The sequence below is a fragment of the Puma concolor genome, chromosome A2 (assembly GCF_028749965.1).
Source record: "Puma concolor isolate L17-30 chromosome A2, mPumCon1.1.hap2, whole genome shotgun sequence".
NCBI classification, from domain to species: domain Eukaryota; kingdom Metazoa; phylum Chordata; class Mammalia; order Carnivora; family Felidae; genus Puma; species Puma concolor.
In genome coordinates, this window is record NC_141668.1 from 53,641,842 (window position 1) to 53,662,379 (window position 20,538).

Genomic DNA, 20,538 nt, shown 5'->3' on the forward strand with positions numbered 1-20,538 from the left:
GAAGGTGGCTGGTCTAGAAATTACAAAACTTTCTTAATGTCTTCACAGCTGATGTTTTTCTATCGTGGGAATATTATAAAATTACCTTTTACAATTATCTAAAGAGAATAGTGTACCATAAGTTCAATTAGGGAAATGGCACGTGGTTGAACGGTTACATTCAGGTGTGTAAATGCAGATGGTTGGTTTAGATGCTCACTCTTAAGTAGTTCAGTAATATTTTCTGTTAAGACAAGATCACAAATGGGAATTTGTTTCCCAAGTAGGGTGACCAACTGTCCTGGTTGACCTGGAATTGGAGGGCTTCCCAGAATGTAGGACTTTTGGGGCCAAACCTGGGAAAGTCCTGGGGAAACTGGAATTTTGGGTCACCCTACCAGGCCAGCACCCCCAAACTGATCTGCCTATATCAGTCACAGTTGCTGAAACTGTTCATGAGGACCCTGCTCTGCCAACTGCCAGTTTTTCCTGTTACTGGGCATAGCACTTGATCTCTGACAGTCACCTGGGAGACCCCAGGTGCTGAGACTACTGTGGAGTCCATGTGTGGGAGACAACACTGTTGTCTCTGTTATGCTTTGTCACTTATACCCCAATGCAGCCTGTTCTATGCCAAGAACATCACTTCTTCCAAAAACATGGTGCTTTTAGCTCTGTGTACCTACTCTTCTCACATTGCTACCCAAAACAAGTCCCTCATTTTCAGGGTGGAGGTAGGAGCGTTAAGAGAGGATCAGATGCCATCTTATCCCCTCCCTCGTCTTTATACTCTCATGCACCCTCCCATTTGTATCAACCCAGATGATCAACGTCACTCTGAGATGACAGTCGATGCTCACTCTTAGATGGATGGCTATTCACTATTTCCCCAGACAGCCACCTCAGAATTCGAGTTGCAGCTTGCTTAGGCACCTGCACAGCCTTTCTTCTAGGAATATGACGTAGTTAATAATGACCTTGAGACCTGCCAAAGAGCAGCCTATTGAATAACTGCCATTCACCAAGTCCACTTCAAATGACACTCCCACTCCCTACACATACTAGTGAAAATGAGTTCAGCCTCTCCTGCTCTCCCATAGCAATTACTTTCTGCTTCTATTTAAACTTCAATCATGATCTGCCTCTTATTACAGTCACTTAAGCATGTGTCTATCTCCTTCATAAATTGTTAGATCTTTAAGAGCAGAGAAACTATCTCACTCATCTTTATATCACTCTTAGAACAGAGCAGAGTACCTGTCACAGAGAGACTGTTCAATAAATGTTTCAGGAATTGATAACATCCTTGGGACTCCAGAAACTCATGAGAGATCAGCTGGCTCTATTATGACTTGGTCAATAATTCAGTCTGTTAGAAGGAATGACTATGTTAAATATGTTCTGCCAACTTTGCTTATTCTTGCATTAAAATTTACAGACCAGTTAATTTAGTAGCTTGCTTTGATTTGAAAAGACTTGGCAGTGATAGAAAAGATGTAGGAATCAGAATAAATAAAATTCAAATTATTCCAGGCAAACTTTCATTGAAAAGTCATTTGAATGATGCTGTTCCCTCCAGTAGATAGCACCCAAACAGTAAGGTGCTACTTAAGAGCAAAAAGGGTAAAATGTGATTTTTATTATCTACTCAAAAGTTCTCATTTCAACTTTTTTTTTTAATGTTTACTTATTTTTGAGACAGAGGGAGACACAGCACGAGTGGGGGAGGGGCATAGAGAGAGGGAGACACAGAATCTGAAACAGGCTCGGGGCTCTGAGCTCTGAGCTGTCAGCACAGAGCCCGATGCAGGGCTCGAACCCACGAACCATGAGATCATGACCTAACCCAAAGTCGGATGCTTAACCAACTGAGCCACCCAGGTGCCCCTCATTTCAACTTTAAATTGCCTCATAGCACAATACTATAGCAGCCAAATCAATGAGTAAAGTCAAATTTCAAGTAAATACACTGTAAAAATCAAGTTTCAAATTGAACTAACTTCTGGAAAACAAAAAAATCCTGAAATTAGGTTTAGATTGGGAATCAAAGGAATCTGTGTCTTATAGAAAAAAAAAACTAATTTTTTTTTTAATTTTTTTTTTCAACGTTTATTTATTTATTTATTTGGGACAGAGAGAGACAGAGCATGAACGGGGGAGGGGCAGAGAGAGAGGGAGACACAGAATCGGAAACAGGATCCAGGCTCTGAGCCATCAGCCCAGAGCCTGACGCGGGGCTCGAACTCACGGACCGCGAGATCGTGACCTGGCTGAAGTCGGACGCCTAACCGACTGCGCCACCCAGGCACCCCCAAAAAAACTAATTTTTAAAAAATTACTAGATTAAATATCAAATTTATAAAAAATTACAAGTTTAAATATCAAAATTGCCTAAGGACAAAAATAGTTGTAAGATGTACCCTACATTAAAGTTAATAAATTAGTAATATACATACTACGCTAATATGACATAGTAGTAATATGTCAATACGTTAGCAATGTAAGTGGTTACAATTTGCAAAAACTCCAAAATTATCATTAACTCAAAGCCAGAGAAAAGTTATTAGTGACCCAAAAGGTATTTCAGAGAGTTTTGGTACCACAATATTCAAGGTTGGCGGGGGGGAAGTTACTTATGAACCTGATAAAAGAGAGAATCTAAGGTGAATCAAACTTCTGAGATGCGGGAAAGAAGGGTCAGTTCAACCAATAACCCTAAGAGCAATGAAAAGCTATGTTTAAATAAGCTCCTGTTCTTTTGTCAAGGCCCTACTATAAATGGTACCTGTACCTCCTGAAAGAATCACAAGGAATCCTTTGAGGTTGCCCACCAAACATTGCATTTGTTGTGCTTCCTCTGGGATCACTCCCAGGTGTCACAATCAACTGCAGACAGAGCGGGCTTTCACTGAGCACCTACCATGTGTCCAGCAATAAGACAAGTACCGTAACACATCATCACCCCATTCCAAGAATTGCAAAGTGTTTCAATTCTGCAGCATTAGAACAAGCTGAAATTGATACTTAGCACACTAAAAAAATGAACCGAGATGACACATACGATTAATTATGTTATTCCACTCTGATTTAAAAAAAAAGATTCTGTGTGATTTCACACTGTGCTAATTTTTCTAATAGGTGGAAGAAAAGGCAATCATTTAGTTGTGACAATATCATAATCCTTCTACCCATGAACCACAATAAAAGAATATTCCACAAAACTATCTCGTTAAAAAGGCGGTTTTACTTTATGGCAAACAGAAAATGTATTTGTTTAATTCTGAGCATTGTAACTGACTCCCATATTCTGCATGGAGTAAAAAAAATATTTTCTGTTGCCCACATAGTAATAAGTAACCATATAAGCATAATGCATGTATATTGGAAAGAAAGAGGGAGACAATGAATTTGTCTGTCATCAGCAGGACCATAGAGTCTGCGTGTGGACCTAGCTCTGGACCATGCATCAGGCATCTTTACTTAGCAGAAAGCACTGTGCCATGATGTGCAACTCCCAAATCAGGGCTGATTTTTCCTTCTCTTTATATCTGCTCTTCTGTCTTGACCCATATCTAAATGCGGAAAAAGGCTAGAAGATACTAAGAAAGCTAAAATACTGCAAAAGAAATAGTGAGCCCTTTTGTTTCTGAATTAGAGAGTAGGACCAACCCTACAATGTTTATTCTCTGAACCTGTAAGTTTGTCCATAAGATCATAGTGAAGGCATCTCAGGCTGAGAAGTCTAGTCCTGATTGGTGGAATGAAGATTATGGGAGATAGCACTCTGCCCCTGGAACCAATCTATGGAAAAGCAGGTGGGATTTCAGGTGGGGAGAAATGGAGGAACACTGGGGAGAAGAGAGCTGGGCATGAGACTTGTTTTCATCCCAAATACGATCTTCCCTTCAGAACAGTAACCAGTGATCCAGGTCTACCATGTGGGCAAATTCAAAGTATAGATATCAAAAATAATTAAAAAGCACTCAAAATATATACTGTTTTCTCATACCTGCATGTCCTCTGCTCCTATCTCACATTCTTCCTCTGGCAGTTGGTACTCCTGCTTCAAACCTCAGCTCAACATCAGTAGCTCCAGGAAGTTTGACCTGCCTCCTCCACTCTCCACAGCCTTGGGTGGGAGCCCCTTCGTGGCTCCTGTAACACCTTGTGCCCACTTCTTGTTAGAGAGAGAGGAGATATCTCTGCCCCTGAAATGGGGAATAATAGCTGTGAAGAGTCCCTTCCTCTGTTCTCATTCCTACCTCCTTTTGCTTAGTAGTGGTGGTTGGGGAGGGGGCTGCTGTTATTCTGGTTGATTCATTAGACCACAGGGCACTGCGGATGTGAAGGTCTGCCCCACAGACCTCACTGTTACTGTCATGCTCCACCAGGATGCATGAGATTTGGTATGAGGGACAGGGGTACTTTAAAAGTTCAGGCCTTAGTCAAGTGTCCTGATTCAGCTTAGGGCAGCCCTGCATTGGGTGTCATTGGATACTTGCTCATCTGATACTCTGGTCCCATTTTGGCAGTTTATTCTATCTACGGCTCCTTTGTCTGGAAAATGCAAAGGGAAACATGATGAGTGGGAAGATTCTAGCACCTAACTATATCCCAAACCTCTAAAACTCCCATCTTTGCACTTCCGACAATACACTGTAAATACCTGTCTCCCTCATTAGATGGTAAACTCCCTGAGAAACTATTATTGATCTTTATGTCCCCAGTGCTTAGTACAATGTACAATACATATTAGATACTCAAAAACTGTTGAGTGGATAAATGAATGGTGAGTGAGTTTGGCCATTCCTGTACCTACTTCACTGACCCAACTCCTGGCCACTCTGCCTCTGTTCCTATCAGGTAGATCCCTGACCATTCCCTACACAAGCTCTGGCTGACCCACCTCTGTGTTCACCCACCTCAACATCCATATTCTCTATTAAGCCTTGCCTAGCTAATTCTGCCCACACTCATTTCCTTTTCTAAATTATTTTGCACAATTTAGTATTTTTGTTATTCTCGATTTAAGTGTACCAGAGTTATGTTCTTAACTACGTTGTGTAAGACCTGGTGTCGACTAACTTCTTCCATGAAACATTATCAGGTGTGGCAATGTTGCAAATAGAGGAACTGCTGTTTGTCTTCCTACCTTGGATGAGGTGGGGAAAGTCACTTATTTTCCCTAGGCCTCAGTTTCGTCTTCTGTCTGAATGTGTCATGGGCATTGTGAGGAACAAAAAAGTGCAATGGCATCTGCAAAAACTTTATGCAGAATTTATACCTCTTAAGAATGTAGACTAGAGTTTGGATCAGCAAAGACCTTAATAAATGCTTGCAGATTTAGTTGATAATGATATTGCTGCTTACAGGCATCTCATTTTAATGAAGGGTCACTTGTTCTTACTGTAACTCTAGTAAGGATTATTATTATTTGCAATGACAGATGGGTGATCTGGTACATTTATCCCTATTCCAAGGAGGGTCGGCAGGCTGACAATGTTTGAAAAATATTACTAGGGAATCTCTTGGAATGTATTTTTGCAATTTATAAGTGTTTACCATTACTGTATTTCTGAAAGTGAATTCTTGTTTATTAGGGATACCGTAGTCTATTTGGGCTGCTATAGCAAATTACCATAGGTGGATGGTTTAAAAAGAACAGAACTTTATTTCTCACAGTTCTGGAAGCTGGGAAGTCTGAGATCAAGGCACCAGCAGATTTGGTCTGGTGAGGGCCTGCTTCCTGGTTCATAGAAAACTATCTTCTCATTGTGTCCTCATGTGATGGAAGGGATAAGGGAGCTCTTTGGGGTCCCTTTTATAAGGACACTAATCCCATTCATGAAAGTTCCACTCTCATGACCTAATCAACCCCCCCAAACACCCCACCTCCAAATACCATCACCTTGGGGATTAGGATTTCAACATATAAATCTGAATGGATACAAACAAATCTACAGCAAGGGAGTTGTAATCCAACGCAAGAATTATCAAAAACTTCAACTTTATCCATTTCCCTACTACCACTTACTTGTAACATTATCTTAACTTGAATTTTGATCCCAGTATAAACTTATGCCGAAAGTTGAGCAAGACCTATGATCCCCATTTCATTAGTGAGAACTCAGAAGTTTAGTAAATCTGAAGGTCAGAGAACCTGAAGCCACTGAGTCAGGACAACGGGGCTCACACGGTATGAAGGTTCAGTCCTCTCTCTAGTAACATGAGGTGAAGAGGTGAGTTATCAAGGCCTGATTGATAGGTAAAAATGTAGGCTATTTAATATTCAGCCTTTTGGAAATTTAGATTTGGTAGGTTAAGAGATTTAAACTTTTGTTTTAAAATCAAATTCCCAGGCTATCTTTCCAGGGTCCATAGATGTCATTCCTATTTGCTCTGCTCCATGTAACCAAGAGTTCTATAATTGGTGACGAATATTCAGATTATCTGTGCTGCCAATGAATCGTTCAGTCAACTTATTTTGCATAATAATAACTTCAGTAAAGAACTTTTGACGTGTGATAAGAATATATTAGGTTGGTAAAGAACTTTTGACGTGTGATAAGAAATTATGACTTATTCAACATTTTAAGATAAAAAAAAACCACTTTACATATTGGTGTGGTAGATCCCCCCACTTCTCTGGCATAGGGAAGAGGAGATACATTCCAGGACTCCCAGTGGATGCTTGAACCCGTGTAGAGTACCAAACCCTACATAAACTATGTTTTTTCCTATGCAGAGGTACCTATAATAAAGTTTAACTTATAAACTAGGCACAGGAAGAGATTAATAACAATGACTAATAATGAAATAGAACAATTATAACAATATACAGTAATAAAAGTTATGTGAATGTGGCCTCTCTCTCTCAAAATATTTTACTATGCTGTACTCACCTTATTCTTCTTCTGAAATTTGAGATGATCAAACGCCTAAGTGATGAGATGAAGTGAGGGGAATGACGTAGGCGTTGTGACGTAAAGTTAGGCTACTAGTGACCTTCTGATGATTTGTCAGAAGGAAGAACATCTTCCAGCCACAGTTGTCCGCACGTAATGGAAACTGCAGACAGCGAAACTATAGATAAGGATATTTAGTTCGAAGTACAAGGAAACAAAAATAAGGACAAATGTAGGAAAATCACAGAACAATTTCATTAAAGGTAATTATGTTCTGTAGTATCACTGTCTTCAATGGCTGAAGAAACAGAATTCTTTATATACAGAGAATATTTTTTATACTCTAAGATTCCCTAAGACATAATGTATATGGGGGTTTTGTAAGCAATAAAAAAACACATAAAAATATTTTTATCGTGTGGTCCAAAGTAAAATATAGGATGAGACCCATTTTCTCATTTTCTTTGATTTGGAAATTACATGTAAGAACTCGGTACCATAAATTTTAAACTAAACCCATGCATAGGTACATGAAGGATGGGGAAAGTTTAATAACCTTTAGCTAAATTAATTAACATACCCCATGTTCTGTGAAAAAGTAGTCATTCCTACTCAGTGTATTTCTCTTTATGACTCAAATTCTTAGTGTATTGGCCTAAATACACGCATAGATCTGAGCTGTCTGATATGATAGCTGCTAAAAACATGTGGCTATTGAAATTAAAACCCAATAAAATTTAGAACTCAGTCCCTCGTTTGTACTTGCTACATGCATGTGCTCAAAAACCACATGTGGCTGGTGGTTACTATATTAGAGGAGAGGACATTTTGCAGAAAGTTCTATTAGACAGCAATCCTTTCTGCTGATAGCTAAGGCTATCAGGTTAATAATGATTTCATGTGTATGTGGGGGAAAGTTCAGCAAATTATTCTAAGTTAGCATTCCTCTGCTCAATGTTTCCAAATAATTTTGTTCCCTCTCTCTCTCTCTCTCACTCACACACGCACACACACACACACACACACACACACACAGCTGAGTCTTGATCATCATTAATCATCATATCTTTATAACTTCCATAGTCACTGCTTTAACACTGGTGAAGCAAACCTTGAACCTCCTACTGAGTGAGATTGCGATGTAACGAATAACTTAAAATAATTCTGACTACTGCAACAACAGATTTTTTTCATTGAGGAACATACACGTTTGAATGCTTGGTACTTTATTTAAACACACGTATATACAAGGACAACAAAGGGAAACTCTGCAGAGTTGAGCACAGTGGCTGCATGCATTGGGAGGACCGGCAGACTCTAGTTTTACAGGATGAAATATGGGTTGAAAAATAGGAAAAGACTGGAGAGCAAGTTTCATTTCCCATCACCACATAGAAGGGTCTTCCAGCCTGTCAAACATAAGAAGCAAAGCACGTAAGAGAAGCTTCCCAGCCTCCTGGGAGGCTTACAGAAAGTGAGACATTCAGTTCTGAACTGAAAGATGATCAGAAACTGCTGAAAAGGCTCCTGTTGACATTCTAAATAGGAGGTCAGGTAGAATATCAGAGCAGGAGACAGTGGCATCATATGCAGAGACCCAGCTGAGTAGTTTTCACTCATGTTCACGGGAGTCTCAAGCAAATCTCAGAGTATTTAAGAGGCCCTGTATTTATCAAAGGAGCCAAAGAACTCTGCAATATTTCTGAAGATCAAAACTACAGGAATTACACAAAATGGTAACAAGAAAGTTATTGTTACTCAATTCTGAATATGCTTTTGTTTTCCTGCAAGGCTTTTTATGTAGTAAGATACTATTTTTATAAAGAATACTTTTTAATAAAATAGCGTTCACAGGCAACTTCGAAGCTCTCAACTTTTGCCTCCTCCTAATGGCACAGGATTGAGGCTGTCTCCATCAGGGTGCAATTAACTGTATTTCATGCACCAACCGTTAGACTTTAAGCCACAAAACAAAGAGTAGCAGCAAGGTTATTAAGTTTGGATGGTTCCTTTCCTTACCCAAAGCAGATAAGGTTTACCCTAAACTTTTTACCATGGCAAATATCACACGCAGGTCAATGAAACCTTAAAGGCATCTATTGTTTAGTATTAAAAACAACCCTTATGAATTTTCCACCTGCTTCCCTTGCATTTGCTGTTTAAATCTGGGTTGATACCTCCAGACAAGAACACTGGAGTTTTATTCCAGTCCAAATTGTTACTTCCTTCAGAGAAAACAAACCCGACAACTTTAGACCTGCACCTTTGCCCAGACTGGCCATTTCACGAGAGGACAGAAGGATGATGGGAGGGAAAGTAAGTGGCTCAGCAGGTCACCCCACTTGTTCTCTGGGGAGAACAGCAATAAAGAGGGACACACCAGTCACGCTCACTGAGCAAGTGTTCTAGTGACCTCTTCTGGGGAACCTGGTTCTTGACATTGTCTAGCTTTGGGTTTAAGGCAGACAAGCTCCCACAGAAATGGATGAAACCATGTGCCACGTGATCGAGGCAGGAGGCATCAGACAGAAGAGCCAGAAAGTTATGAAAACAGAGGAGGGCCAGGCTGCTTCCCAACAGCCTTCATTGTCCAATATTTGACACCAGCTCTTGGCGGGCTCCTCTTCCCCAGATGGCTCCACATTCCCAGAAAACCCCAAGGTTACAGACAAGTCCCTAAGAATATTATGCCCTTAACATTCATTCCTTGAAATTTCTCTGTGATATTGAGCTTGAAATATGTCAAAAAGTAAACACTAGCCCCCACCCAGCCAAGACTGATCTCCGGCTTCATGTAAAATGAGGAAGATTAGAATAAGACTCATGAGTGATATCTGCAGGATTTCTAGACACTCCACATACTGTATGAAAACTAAAGATTACCCCAGCCAAAGATGTACTGCTGGTCATTTCAATGTAGAGATAGGGACTCACTCTATGTTCTCTCAATTCTAACACAGTTAGAAATTCTATATAGAGTCATTTCTGAGGTGAAAGTCACTTATATTTAAAATTTTCAAAGGAGCACCAAATAATCTGTGGTCGAAAATAATACCCCACAGAAGTTTAGAGATTTGCAAATTAGTCCATGAAAAGAAAGGTCCTCACTGCCCTTTTCCCCATCTCCATTTCTGCCAAAATGCTACCTGCTCTGGAAGACTCATTCCAATGTCTTCCCCCTCCCAGGCAGCCCTCTGGGATTTCCCTCCCCCGTGCATCTTGAGCTCTGCAACAATGTCCCCACACAGGCTTTTCATACCTAGTTCTGGGAACGTTTTCTGTGCTTTCTCTCATCAAGAGGTCTGAAATCAGTGTCTCAGGGCTAGATCGTTTTCCATACCTTAAAAAAAAAAAAGGGAAAAGTCTTTTAAAACAAGTTTGAAATATTCATAAAAAGGAAAAATATTTAGGAAAAAAAGGAAGATAGTCTCCCACTTGGCTGATCATCTGCTAACAATATAATCTAGTTATATGAAATAGACACTATCAGAAATATTATTTCAAATTATAAATACATATAATTTGGGGGCACCTGGGTGGCTCAGTCAGTTAAGGGTCAGCTTTGGCTCAGGTCATGATCTCACAGTTCGTGGGTTCAAGCCGCTCTGTGCTGACAACTCAGAGCCTAGAGCCTGCTTCAGATTCGGTGTCTCCCTCTCTCTCTTTCTGCCCTTCCCCCACTAGTGCTCTCTCTCTGTCTTTCAAAAGTAAGTAAATTTTAAAAAATTATAAATATGTATAATTTTGCTTAAATAACAAGTTAGCAGGTTATTTGAACCAATAGAAATTTTTAGTTAAATTCTTGCCTTTTTATACTACCACAAACAATACATATATAGAAACTTTTATAACTAAGTGACAGGAAATAAAAATACATTGCAGTATGATTTTAAATGTTTCCATAATTAGTTAATTGGCTATAGTTCTGATGATATACAGCAGTTTAAATCTTAACAAAGAAACCAGATGATTGTTCAGAAACAGCCTTAGGAAAAAAAATCATCAGACAGAAGTTCTTGACCTACCTGTGTCTTTGAATCTCAGTTTTCTCATTCGTAAAAAAATCACAACTCGTTTTTAAATTGGAGTCTTTGTAGAAATCTAATGTGAGTCACAACGTTTTGAAAGCAACTTAGTGAAACACAAATGCAAGGTATTGCTGTTGAAATTCACCCATTCTTACAGAAAGCAATAAACATGGGTCCTATATTTTCCATACTTATTTGGGGTACCAAAAGCTAAAAACCTTCTTTCATGCTCTAATTTAAACTGCCCTGTAAATATAAAGGAATTTCACTGGTCCGCTGAAAGACTGTGGAATCTTACTGGTCTTTTTTCTCCTAGAGCAGGATGTGGATAGGACTATATGTGAATGCAAGTATATGCTATTTGTTCCAGGTGAGTGAGGACACTGGTCTCTCTATCTCTATCTCTCTCTCTGTCACTGCTGAAGGGCCTACCAAGTTGTATCTTTTTCCCTTTCTCAGAAAATACCTTGTATACCAGAAACCACGTTGTTCACGAATGAAAAACTAGCCTGGATGGATTGATTAGCTAATAAGCAAAACAGCAAAACAAAGTATACCCTGCCTATCAAGTGCAATTAAATCCAAATCTTTTGGAAAGATTGCCTATTATTGTTCCTTTTGCTGGGGCTTAAAGGAAGCAAAAACAAACAAATTGCCCCCCCCCCCATCATTTATAAGATTTCCTCAAGATTTTCTAGAGTTGTGATGTCAAACGTAGATTGTTGCTTATATACCTACTTATTCTGTTCATCCGTTGATTTTATTAACCTTAAAACTCTTGAGCAACCTTAACTCATTTATCTTCCTCATGCTCCAGTGAATAGAGGAACTGACGAATGTTTTCTACAATTTACTAGTAAAGAAGCTAAATCTAAAATAGCAGGATTCACAGTCATAAAGTGGCACCCAGGACAGCATTGTTCACTATTCTTCCTTCTCTGCTTAATTCGGGATTCTCCTGCTGCTCTACAATGTTTCACCTGTCAAAGATAGAGTCTCTGGGGAAAAAAAAAATTCTCAAATCTGGCTTTACATTGATATCACCTGGGAAGCTTGTAAAACCACTGTAAAGTTCAGGTCCCACGCAACCCTGAGGTTCTGATTTAACTAGTCAAGGCTGCAGCCCAGTACTAGCATATTTAAAAAGCTCCCTAAGTGATTCCAATGTCTGACCTGGATGGAGAAAGACTAATCTAGGGCTGGGTTTCTCAACTTTGGTACTATTAACATTTTGGGCTAGAAAATTCTTTGTTGTAGGGGGCTGTCCTAGGCATGGTAGGATGGTTAGAACATAAAGTCAGCCCCAGCTGGGAACCACTGATGTAGGGGACTGGAAAAGCCAAATGTGGACGATCCATGCTCTAGAATAAATGACGCAGCTTTCAGGCAATGAACCAGGAGCGTATAGCTTAAAAACATGGACCGAGTAGAAAACGGGAGGAAAGAGAATGATATCAGACTACCATTTGTGCCAAATGAAAACACCTGTTCACAAATGACGCTGTAATTTTCAAAAATACAAAATTGTGCAGATGATCGGGTTTGTGGGGTGGGAATGGAGATGATGGGTGCAGATGATAAGCCTCTGATGGTTTCTAAGAGGGAATTTATATGAAGATGAGACAAGAAACTCTGGTTCAGGATCAACTCATTCCCACCTAACCTGAATCTCTTCCCAAAAAACTCAAGCCCCTTTCCCTTTATTTTTGTTTCACCAAAGAGGTTGGAGATCACACTCGATGCTGATGGTAGTGACAATATCGAAGGAAAATCAGTAGGAATGCTTGAATTTCACCACCCCTAAAAAGAAAAGCTTTCATAAATGTTCTTAGATTCATGACCTATAAAATGTAGATAATTATACTCACTTCAAGGCTTTGAGGTAAAGACTGGATGAAATAATGCCTAGGGAAACATTTTGAAATGCTAAAGCTTTATACGATGTTAAAAGCTTTCTTTATAGCAATCATCTTTGAAGAAATAAGTTCTACTATGTTATAAGTGACAGACTAAATAACCAACAAAGGTTTTCCTAGATAAACGACAATTACTATCTTTTTTATTTGAACAATTCTTTTCTCTAGTCTATATGAAAGCATAAGAATTTGAAGCAATTAACTTTCTGAGAAGTCTACTAGAATATAAAACATTAGTGCTTTTTGCTAATTAAAATGAACAGACCTCAAGGTTCACAAACCAGTACTATTCAATTCCAACATTTTATGTATTTCTGATTCTATGTAAACTGGGACTTTCAAAAGCTTTTTAGGATGTCATATCCCTGTTTGATGAAACAGGAAAAAAATTATTTAAAAAAAATACAAGTTTGCCCCATTTTGAATCCTTCTCAAGGACTCTCTGACTTGTAAACAGTAAAAAGTATGGTAAAAACAAAAACAAAATAACACTTTACAAACCATAATTTAAATATGTTAACATTAGTGTTTTTAAAGGGTTCACCCTTTTTAGCCTATCAAGTTCATTTGCTCTTGGAATTGAAATAAGATATTGAATGATTTAGAATTAAGATGAACCAATTCAGGTAACAAATTTTGAATCCTGTATTATAGTTTGGATGTGATTTTTTTCCCCTAATATTTGATGCTGAGAGTGAAAGCATGGCATTTAATTTTAGCTTTCCGAGGGTTCAGAATAAAGTTTACAATTTTCCAAATTCCATGTAATGCCAGGGTTTATCCTAGAGTGACTAGTTTTCTTCTTAACAAAGCACTAAGTAGGCACTTCCTTCTCAAAACTCACCTGCTATAAAATGGGGAAAGTCTCTGCATTTTAGATGAACTGTTTTCATGCTAAATCTCTATTTATTGGCACCAGGATTTTTAAGTTAAGAGCTGAGACTGAAAAAAAAAAAAAACCCCACTGTACAGAAGACAAGAAAATAGCTCTATTTGTCTTTTCCTAAATACTGTCATGCAATTTGCTCTGGGCAGCTTGGAAAATCTGGCAATATCTTTGGCAACCCAGCTGTTTCCTGGTTGGTGTGGTGGTTGTAGTTCCTACACATTCAGCTCACCCTTCTCCCTACAGCACTTCCCTAGAGCATTTCTGACCTGTTTTAGGGGGTCCTTTCCCATCCAGGTTTCCAAACAGTCCCCCAACTGCTCTAAGAACCAAAAACAGCAGGGAGTGAGTGGGAGAAGATGGCCAGCCACACAGCTTAGGGAACCTAAATCTGGGGAGGCGGGGGTCACGATGTTGTAACTACGGTTGCAGAGGGAAAGTGTTCAGTGCCCTATGTAATTATGCAGGGAACTGAGTATGTGCCTGAAACTGTGCTGCCCTGGGTTACAAGCAAGAAAAAAAACTGGTCCCTGTCCTCTGAGGTCCCCAGGATCTCAGCTCCTGCAGGCAGGGCGCTCCTTGAGTGGGTCCCGAGGAGCCTACCCACCTCTGCCTGGTGATGAGGTTGATGTAGTGTCGCAGCGCTGAATAGTATCTGGCCATGTCCTCTGCTGGCGCGTCCTCTCCTGGGTTGTCTGGCTTGGAGGGGTACGCCTCGGCCAGCGCGCCCAGGCACACAAGCAGGGACAGGGCGAGGGTCATTCCGGAGAGCCCCAGTCGCTTGCTACCCAGCATCTGCCGGCACAGAAGGGAAAGCGGAGAATAGTGGGGTTTGAAAGGATACATACCTCGAACCTCCCTCCTGTATGTCCCTCGCCACCCACACCCCGCTACCACTCGAGAGGGAAGTGGAGGGTGGTGAGCACCGCGCCGCTTACTAAAGGCACCCTCTGCCCTGCCCCACCCTTCTGCTCCACGCGAAAAGTCCGCGCAAGTTCGGTCCAAGTCGCTGCGCGGAAGAGTCACGCAAGGAGAGGTGCGAGGCGTGAGACCAGAGCTCGCCTGAGCCAGTTTAGATAGTTTACAAACACAAGTAGAAGTTCCTTCCCGTGGGGTGAATAATTGTCACTTTCCTACCCCCAAACCCCGGCCGGAGGAGAAAAGTTTCTTCTCTAATACTTTTGGTCTGTCTTTGCTGCAGGACATCGGAGGTTATGGCTGAAGATTCCTTCGGGGTGACAATTTGGGAGAGAGGGGAGAGAACTCCCCGGGCAGGGCAGTCTCAGATCGGATCCCAAGGATCCGGGAAAGTGGCAGGGAGCTTCCAAACTCCGGGAAACCTCCTTCCCGGCGTCGACCTCCGAGGAAATGGGGTTGGGGGTCGCGTTCCCCTTCACACCCTCCAAAAGATAACCCAAAAGGACCGCGCCGCCGGGGAGGGGGAGGGGAGGGGGGCGGGAGCAGGGCCGGTGTGCAGTCGGAAAGGACCAGAAGGAGCAAGTGGAATTTAGCCTCCAAGAGAGGTCACCGCGCGTCGGGGCAGGAGAGGACCGAGAGAGGCGCGCAGGGATTGGGGAGCCGGGCACGACCCTCCCGTGGCCCCAGAGCTCCTCCGAGGGTGAGCCGGCGCGGTCCCCCAGCTCCCGCCCCAAGCCGAGTGGGTCGTGGCACTCACGGTGGCTGGCGGGCGGGCGGGTGTGGCTGGGCGGCGAGGGCCTGGCAGTCGGGTGCACCTCTCCAAGGGGTGAGAGCCAGCGGACCTGGTGTGGAGAGCGGGTCGAAACAGGGCTTTTATGGAGCTCCCTCGCCGCGGCAGGAGGGGCCTCAGGCAATCACGTTCGGGTGACTCCCACCCCGCCACTTCCCGCCCCCGAGTGGCGGGGGACGGGGGGAGGGGGCTGGCGCCGCAGTCGCGCCAGCGGCGGCTCCTGTAGCCACCCACACCCCAACTCTCCGACCCCAGACCCTGCCCGGGGAGGGGGCCTGGAGAGGTGCGAGCGTGGGCGCGGGACCAAGCCGACGTCTGAGCCCCTGCCCTCCGGCCGCGCCCAAACCCGGCTTGCCCTCAGACCCCGTCTAACCTTGCCAGAGATGGAAGCAGCTCAGATCGTCTTTGTCGCCTGCCACTGGAACCCCAACCCGCCAGGGTAGGGGGTACATGAATCCTCTATTTGATGGAGCATCTCCGGGACCCGCGCGGAAGTGGCGCGGGGCGCAATGCCTGTGCGCTTTCGAGTGGAGACAACTTGGGGCGCAGATCTTCCTGCGCGGAAAGCAGGTCCGGGGCGCCTGCTCCAAATCCTGAGTTTAGTGGCTCCCAAAAGGTCCCCTCCTGCTTCCAGGGTCTGAGAATGGGCTTCCGTGGCTTCGGCCCCTTTCCCCAGCTTGTGTTTCGAGGGGATCAGCCCGCTCCAAGTACTCGCCCAACCGCTAGGAGCCCTGCTCCATCGGGACCCAAAGAGTGTGGCGTCCGAAAAGACCTCAGAAACGGGACACGGTAAACCCACTTGCTCACTTTGCTGGGAACGAGAGACGTTTTGACCGTCTGGAGACCCATTAAAGCGCCATGGAACGAAAAATTCTGATCCAAAGCTACTGGCTAATTAAACGAACAGGAATTTCTTCTTTGTTAGCCCTTGGATAGTTACAAATACGCACGTTAACGTTGATTAAGAATGTGGGTTCTGATTGAAATCAAACAGGTTAAGAAAAGAAGAGAGAGAGAGAGATCACCATTAATTTGCACATCACATTAAACCTGTTGAATATGAATATGAAAGACGCAGAAACCATTCTTACAGAATCAGGATTTTATGTCCTAAAAGTTCCCTAAATGAATGCTCCTAGAAGTCAGACTCTTTCTGAATAAAATGTTTAGGAAATTAAAGTGTTAAGTTACAGGCTGTTTTAATGTTAAAATGACAAGTGATTCTGTTAAATTGACACTTTGTTTTTGTTCTGTTTCCACCACACTGAGTTAAATATCAATTAATGTGTGGCAAGCTCTGAGCTCTCCCTGCCCTGTGGTGTGTGTGAGTGTGGTGTGTGTGTTACAAATTTTGAACACCACCTCCCTTTCACTTAGGTGAATGCTTCTCTTTCCATATTGCACAAACGTATGACACGGACACAAATATCAGGGCTCTCAGAGTGGCTTCAGGGTTCTTAATGTCTGGTAAAGTTAGAACAAAGCACCTTCTCACTTACAGCTCTTTCTTGATCAGAGGAAAAAGCTCAGTCCACTTTTCAATAGATAATCTTATTTTTAGAGTGTATCACAGATAACACATCAGTCAAAACTTTGAAGGAGTCAATGAATTTGGAAGAAATCCCTTCTAAGGAGATGCACCATTCTTGAGGGGAGAAGACTGTGTTCATTTGATTAATTTAGCTTACAATGTCACTGGTATCCAAAACTAAGAGCTTATTCTCAGGGTTCAGCATTTGGAGATATATTCTTACATCCTTATCCCACTGGCCTTGGGCTATAAATATTACATCTCTTCTCTCGGGTGTTAGCTACATTAGCTTCTATAGTTTTCTATGCTTCTACATGTAAAGATATACTTACAGCTTATAAATTTGCTTGCGTTTGTTATATGAAAGACACAAAGCAAAGCCAAAACTTCTAAAAATCAAAAGAACAGTTGCTCACCCCAGCATCTCCTTCTAGTTGCTGAACCATTTCTCTCCTGTGTTTCAAAATCAAGTTTATTTATTTAGTTATATGTATATGCATCCTTAGCAGCTTTACTGAGATACAAGTGAGATATGCTAATCTACAAATGTTTAAAATATTCCATTGGTTATATTCTTATACTCTGTGAGGTCATCACCACATTCAAGGTAGGCAACATATGCATAACCACCAAAAGTTTCCTCATATCCCTTTCGTGTCAACATTTATGCTACTTCCTGCCTCTCACCCAGGCAACCATTTTTATTAATTTCTTATGCATCTTTTCTGACTTTTTTATGAAAATAAAAGCAAAATGAATATATGTTCTATTTTTCCTTTTTTGTAAGCCGAAGAAACATACATACTGTTCAGCACCTTAATCTTACTTAATACTATATCTTGGAAATTTTTCCATTTAGACCTTAAAAGATTATTAACTTATCTCAAGCCCCTCTCCTCTCCTTCCAGGATGGAGGAGTGGGGCTGAAAGTTTCAAGTTCCAATCATGCTTTGACTTTCCGGTGACCAGCCCTCATCCCGAAACTACCGCCCCCCCCCCCCCCTCCAGCCACCAGCCATCCTGTCAGCAAACAGACACTCTTCTCACTTTAGACAGACCAAGGCTCTTAGAAGCTCTTGTCAGGAACCAGGTTAACCACCAAATATTAGAACAAAAGAGGGGCGCCTGGGTGGCGCAGTCGGTTAAGCGTCCGACTTTAGCCAGGTCACGATCTCGCGGTCCGTGAGTTCGAGCCCCGCGTCGGGCTCTGGGCGGATGGCTCAGAGCCTGGAGCCTGTTTCCGATTCTGTGTCTCCCTCTCTCTCTGCCCCTCCCCCGTTCATGCTCCGTCTCTCTCTGTCCCAAAAATAAATAAAAACGTTGAAAAAAAAATTTAAAAAAAAAAAAAATATTAGAACAAAAGATACTCCTAGCACCCTTATACCTCAAAAAATTACAAGAGTTTTAGGAACTCTAGACCAGGAACTGGGAACAAAGACCAAATGTGTTTACTATACCACAGGTGGTCAGATCAGGTCTCATTGAAAAGGTGACACTGAGCAAAGACTTGAAGAAAATGAGGGAATAAGCCAAGCAAAACAAAACAAAACAAAACTGAGCAGAGCATCAGAGGCAGAAGAAAACCTGATGTAAAGCCCCTAGGGTGGGTATGTGCCTGGCATTTTCCAAGATGAGCAAGGAAGCCATTGTGGCTGGAGCAAAGTGGGAGAGGAAGAGGATAGTAGGTGAGGTCAGAGAGGAGTGGAAGAAGAGAGATCATCCAGGACTGTGTACATATTTTTGTGCTTATATAAGTGAACTAGAGAGTCATTGCAGGTTTGAAGCAGAGAAGTGATATGATCTGACCTATATTTTTAATAGAGTCACTCTCACTACTCTGTTGAGAACCTGATGAGCAGCATGAGTGGAGGTACAGAGGCCTGTCCGGAGGCTAGTAGATTAATCCAGTAGAGACATCATGGTCACTAGGACTAAGGTGGTGGCAGGAAAGAGGTGAGAAATGGTTGGATTCCAGATATATTTTAAAGGTAGAGCAAAGAGTGTAAGAGAAAGAGGAAGGAAGGAAGGAAGGAAGGAAGGAAGGAAGGAAGGAAGGAAGGAAGGAAGGAAGGAAGGAAGGAGGGAAGGAAGGAAGGAGAGAGAGAGAGAGAAGAAAAGAGGAAAGAAACAATTTACTGTTATCAAGATTGAAGGAGGGGAAATCATTAAAAGCCTCACAGACATTAAAAGGATAATATGCAACTTAAATAAAAGGATAATAAGGAATGTTATAAACAACTCTCAAATATAAATTCAACAACTTAGATTAAATGGAATAATTTCTCAAAAACCATAAATGACCAAAACTTAGCTATGATGAAAGAAATAGCCTGAATAGTATTATACCTGGTTCAGATTGTTCAACAGATTCCAAGTGAACCCAAACCCTCCTCTTCTCTCAAAGACAAGCTGCTTTAGGCAATAATTTCCTCCCTGCCCTCCCTACCTGTCTGTCTCCTGCTTCCCTCTGGAATATACGTGGAAAGGCATGAGAAAACAGGCAAAGTAGGAGTTCATCACATTTGTTCCTTCCCTGTTTATACTCTGTGTTTCTCCCAGCTAGTAAAACAAAGAAACAGAAAATGCCAGTTCTTAGCAGTTTGTCCCAGCTCTATTGTATGAACAGCTATTGTTCTCTCGTGGTAGAGAGAAACGACTGTTTAAAGACCCTCCTGACACTTTTCTTGGCTTCCTTTCCAAATCCCATCCCTCACACCGTCTCCCTACTTCCCTCCAAATTGGGACCATCCACTTTTTCAGAACTTTATGTCTTCATATTTCTGTTCATTGTACTGCTTGTGAAGGAGTCAAGTATAAACTACAACCAATTTCTGGAATGTTCTCTCTATAGATGGTATTTTTAAACTTACATTAGGAGACTGTGAACCTTAGTTTGGTTGTTTTCTGACTTTCTTTCTTTCTTTCTTTCTTTCTTTCTTTCTTTCTTTCTTTCTTTCTTTCTTTCCTTTCTCTTCTTTCTTTTCTTTCTCTCTCTCTTTCTTTTTAGCTATTCTAACTTATTTTTATGTGCATTTTGTTACATTGGATAGCAGAGAAATTTCTTGATCTTGTATGTTCTTTCCCAGCTTCTCTGTGAAGCTGAAAACAGGGTTCACCTATAGCACTACTTTGATTGCAGTACATTTTTAGCAATGTCTAGAAGTACACGTATGAGATAACTGTGTCAATTATGAAGATTTTTTTTGACCAAAATTACCCCAGAATTTATCTGAAACACCCAGATAATTGCAGGAAAATATCATTTTGTTTTAATTTTAAAGTATTCTGATAATAGCTGTAATCCTCACCTCCATTTTGCATGTGCAGGCACATACTGACAATTCCAAAACAGTACCATAGTGCTGAGTTGAGACTGGCCTTGTGTTTTTCTGACCAGTCACACTTTTGTTTTTGTAATTTATTATGATTATTAGCTCCAGTCCCATGCTTCTAGTCACAAGAACCCATACAAAGCAGAATGGTTACTTCACTGACAAAAGAACCTTAAATGTGATCATGGGAATGACAAGCACATTTCACCACATTGAAAGCAGATTTTCTAGGAAGACATTGACTTCCTATCAT

General features: G+C 41.6%; 1 protein-coding gene across 1 annotated transcript; it reads right to left on the reverse strand.

The window, feature by feature from the left end:
- Positions 1-8,089: 8,089 nt before the first annotated feature.
- Positions 8,090-15,814, reverse strand: NPY (neuropeptide Y). Its single transcript, XM_025929894.2, has 5 exons — positions 15,796-15,814; positions 15,390-15,474; positions 14,322-14,509; positions 10,144-10,224; positions 8,090-8,293 (listed from the first exon to the last, which is right to left on the reverse strand). The coding sequence occupies exons 3-5, from the start codon at positions 14,507-14,509 to the stop codon at positions 8,269-8,271; spliced, it is 294 nt and encodes a 97-aa protein (XP_025785679.1). The 5' UTR covers positions 15,390-15,474; positions 15,796-15,814; the 3' UTR covers positions 8,090-8,268.
- Positions 15,815-20,538: the final 4,724 nt, after the last annotated feature.

What these genes read in the sequence shown, in the direction of transcription:
- NPY (XM_025929894.2), bottom strand. Translation starts at nt 14,509, where the DNA reads ATGCTGGGTAGCAAGCGACTGGGGCTCTCCGGAATGACCCTCGCCCTG. An exon ending in AACCTCATCACCAGGCAGAG is followed by an intron (nt 10,225 to 14,321) that starts GTGGGTAGGCTC and finishes TTTTTTTTTAAG; the next exon opens with GTATGGAAAACGATCTAGCC. An exon ending in GAAAACGTTCCCAGAACTAG is followed by an intron (nt 8,294 to 10,143) that starts GTATGAAAAGCC and finishes TATGTTTGACAG; the next exon opens with GCTGGAAGACCCTTCTATGT.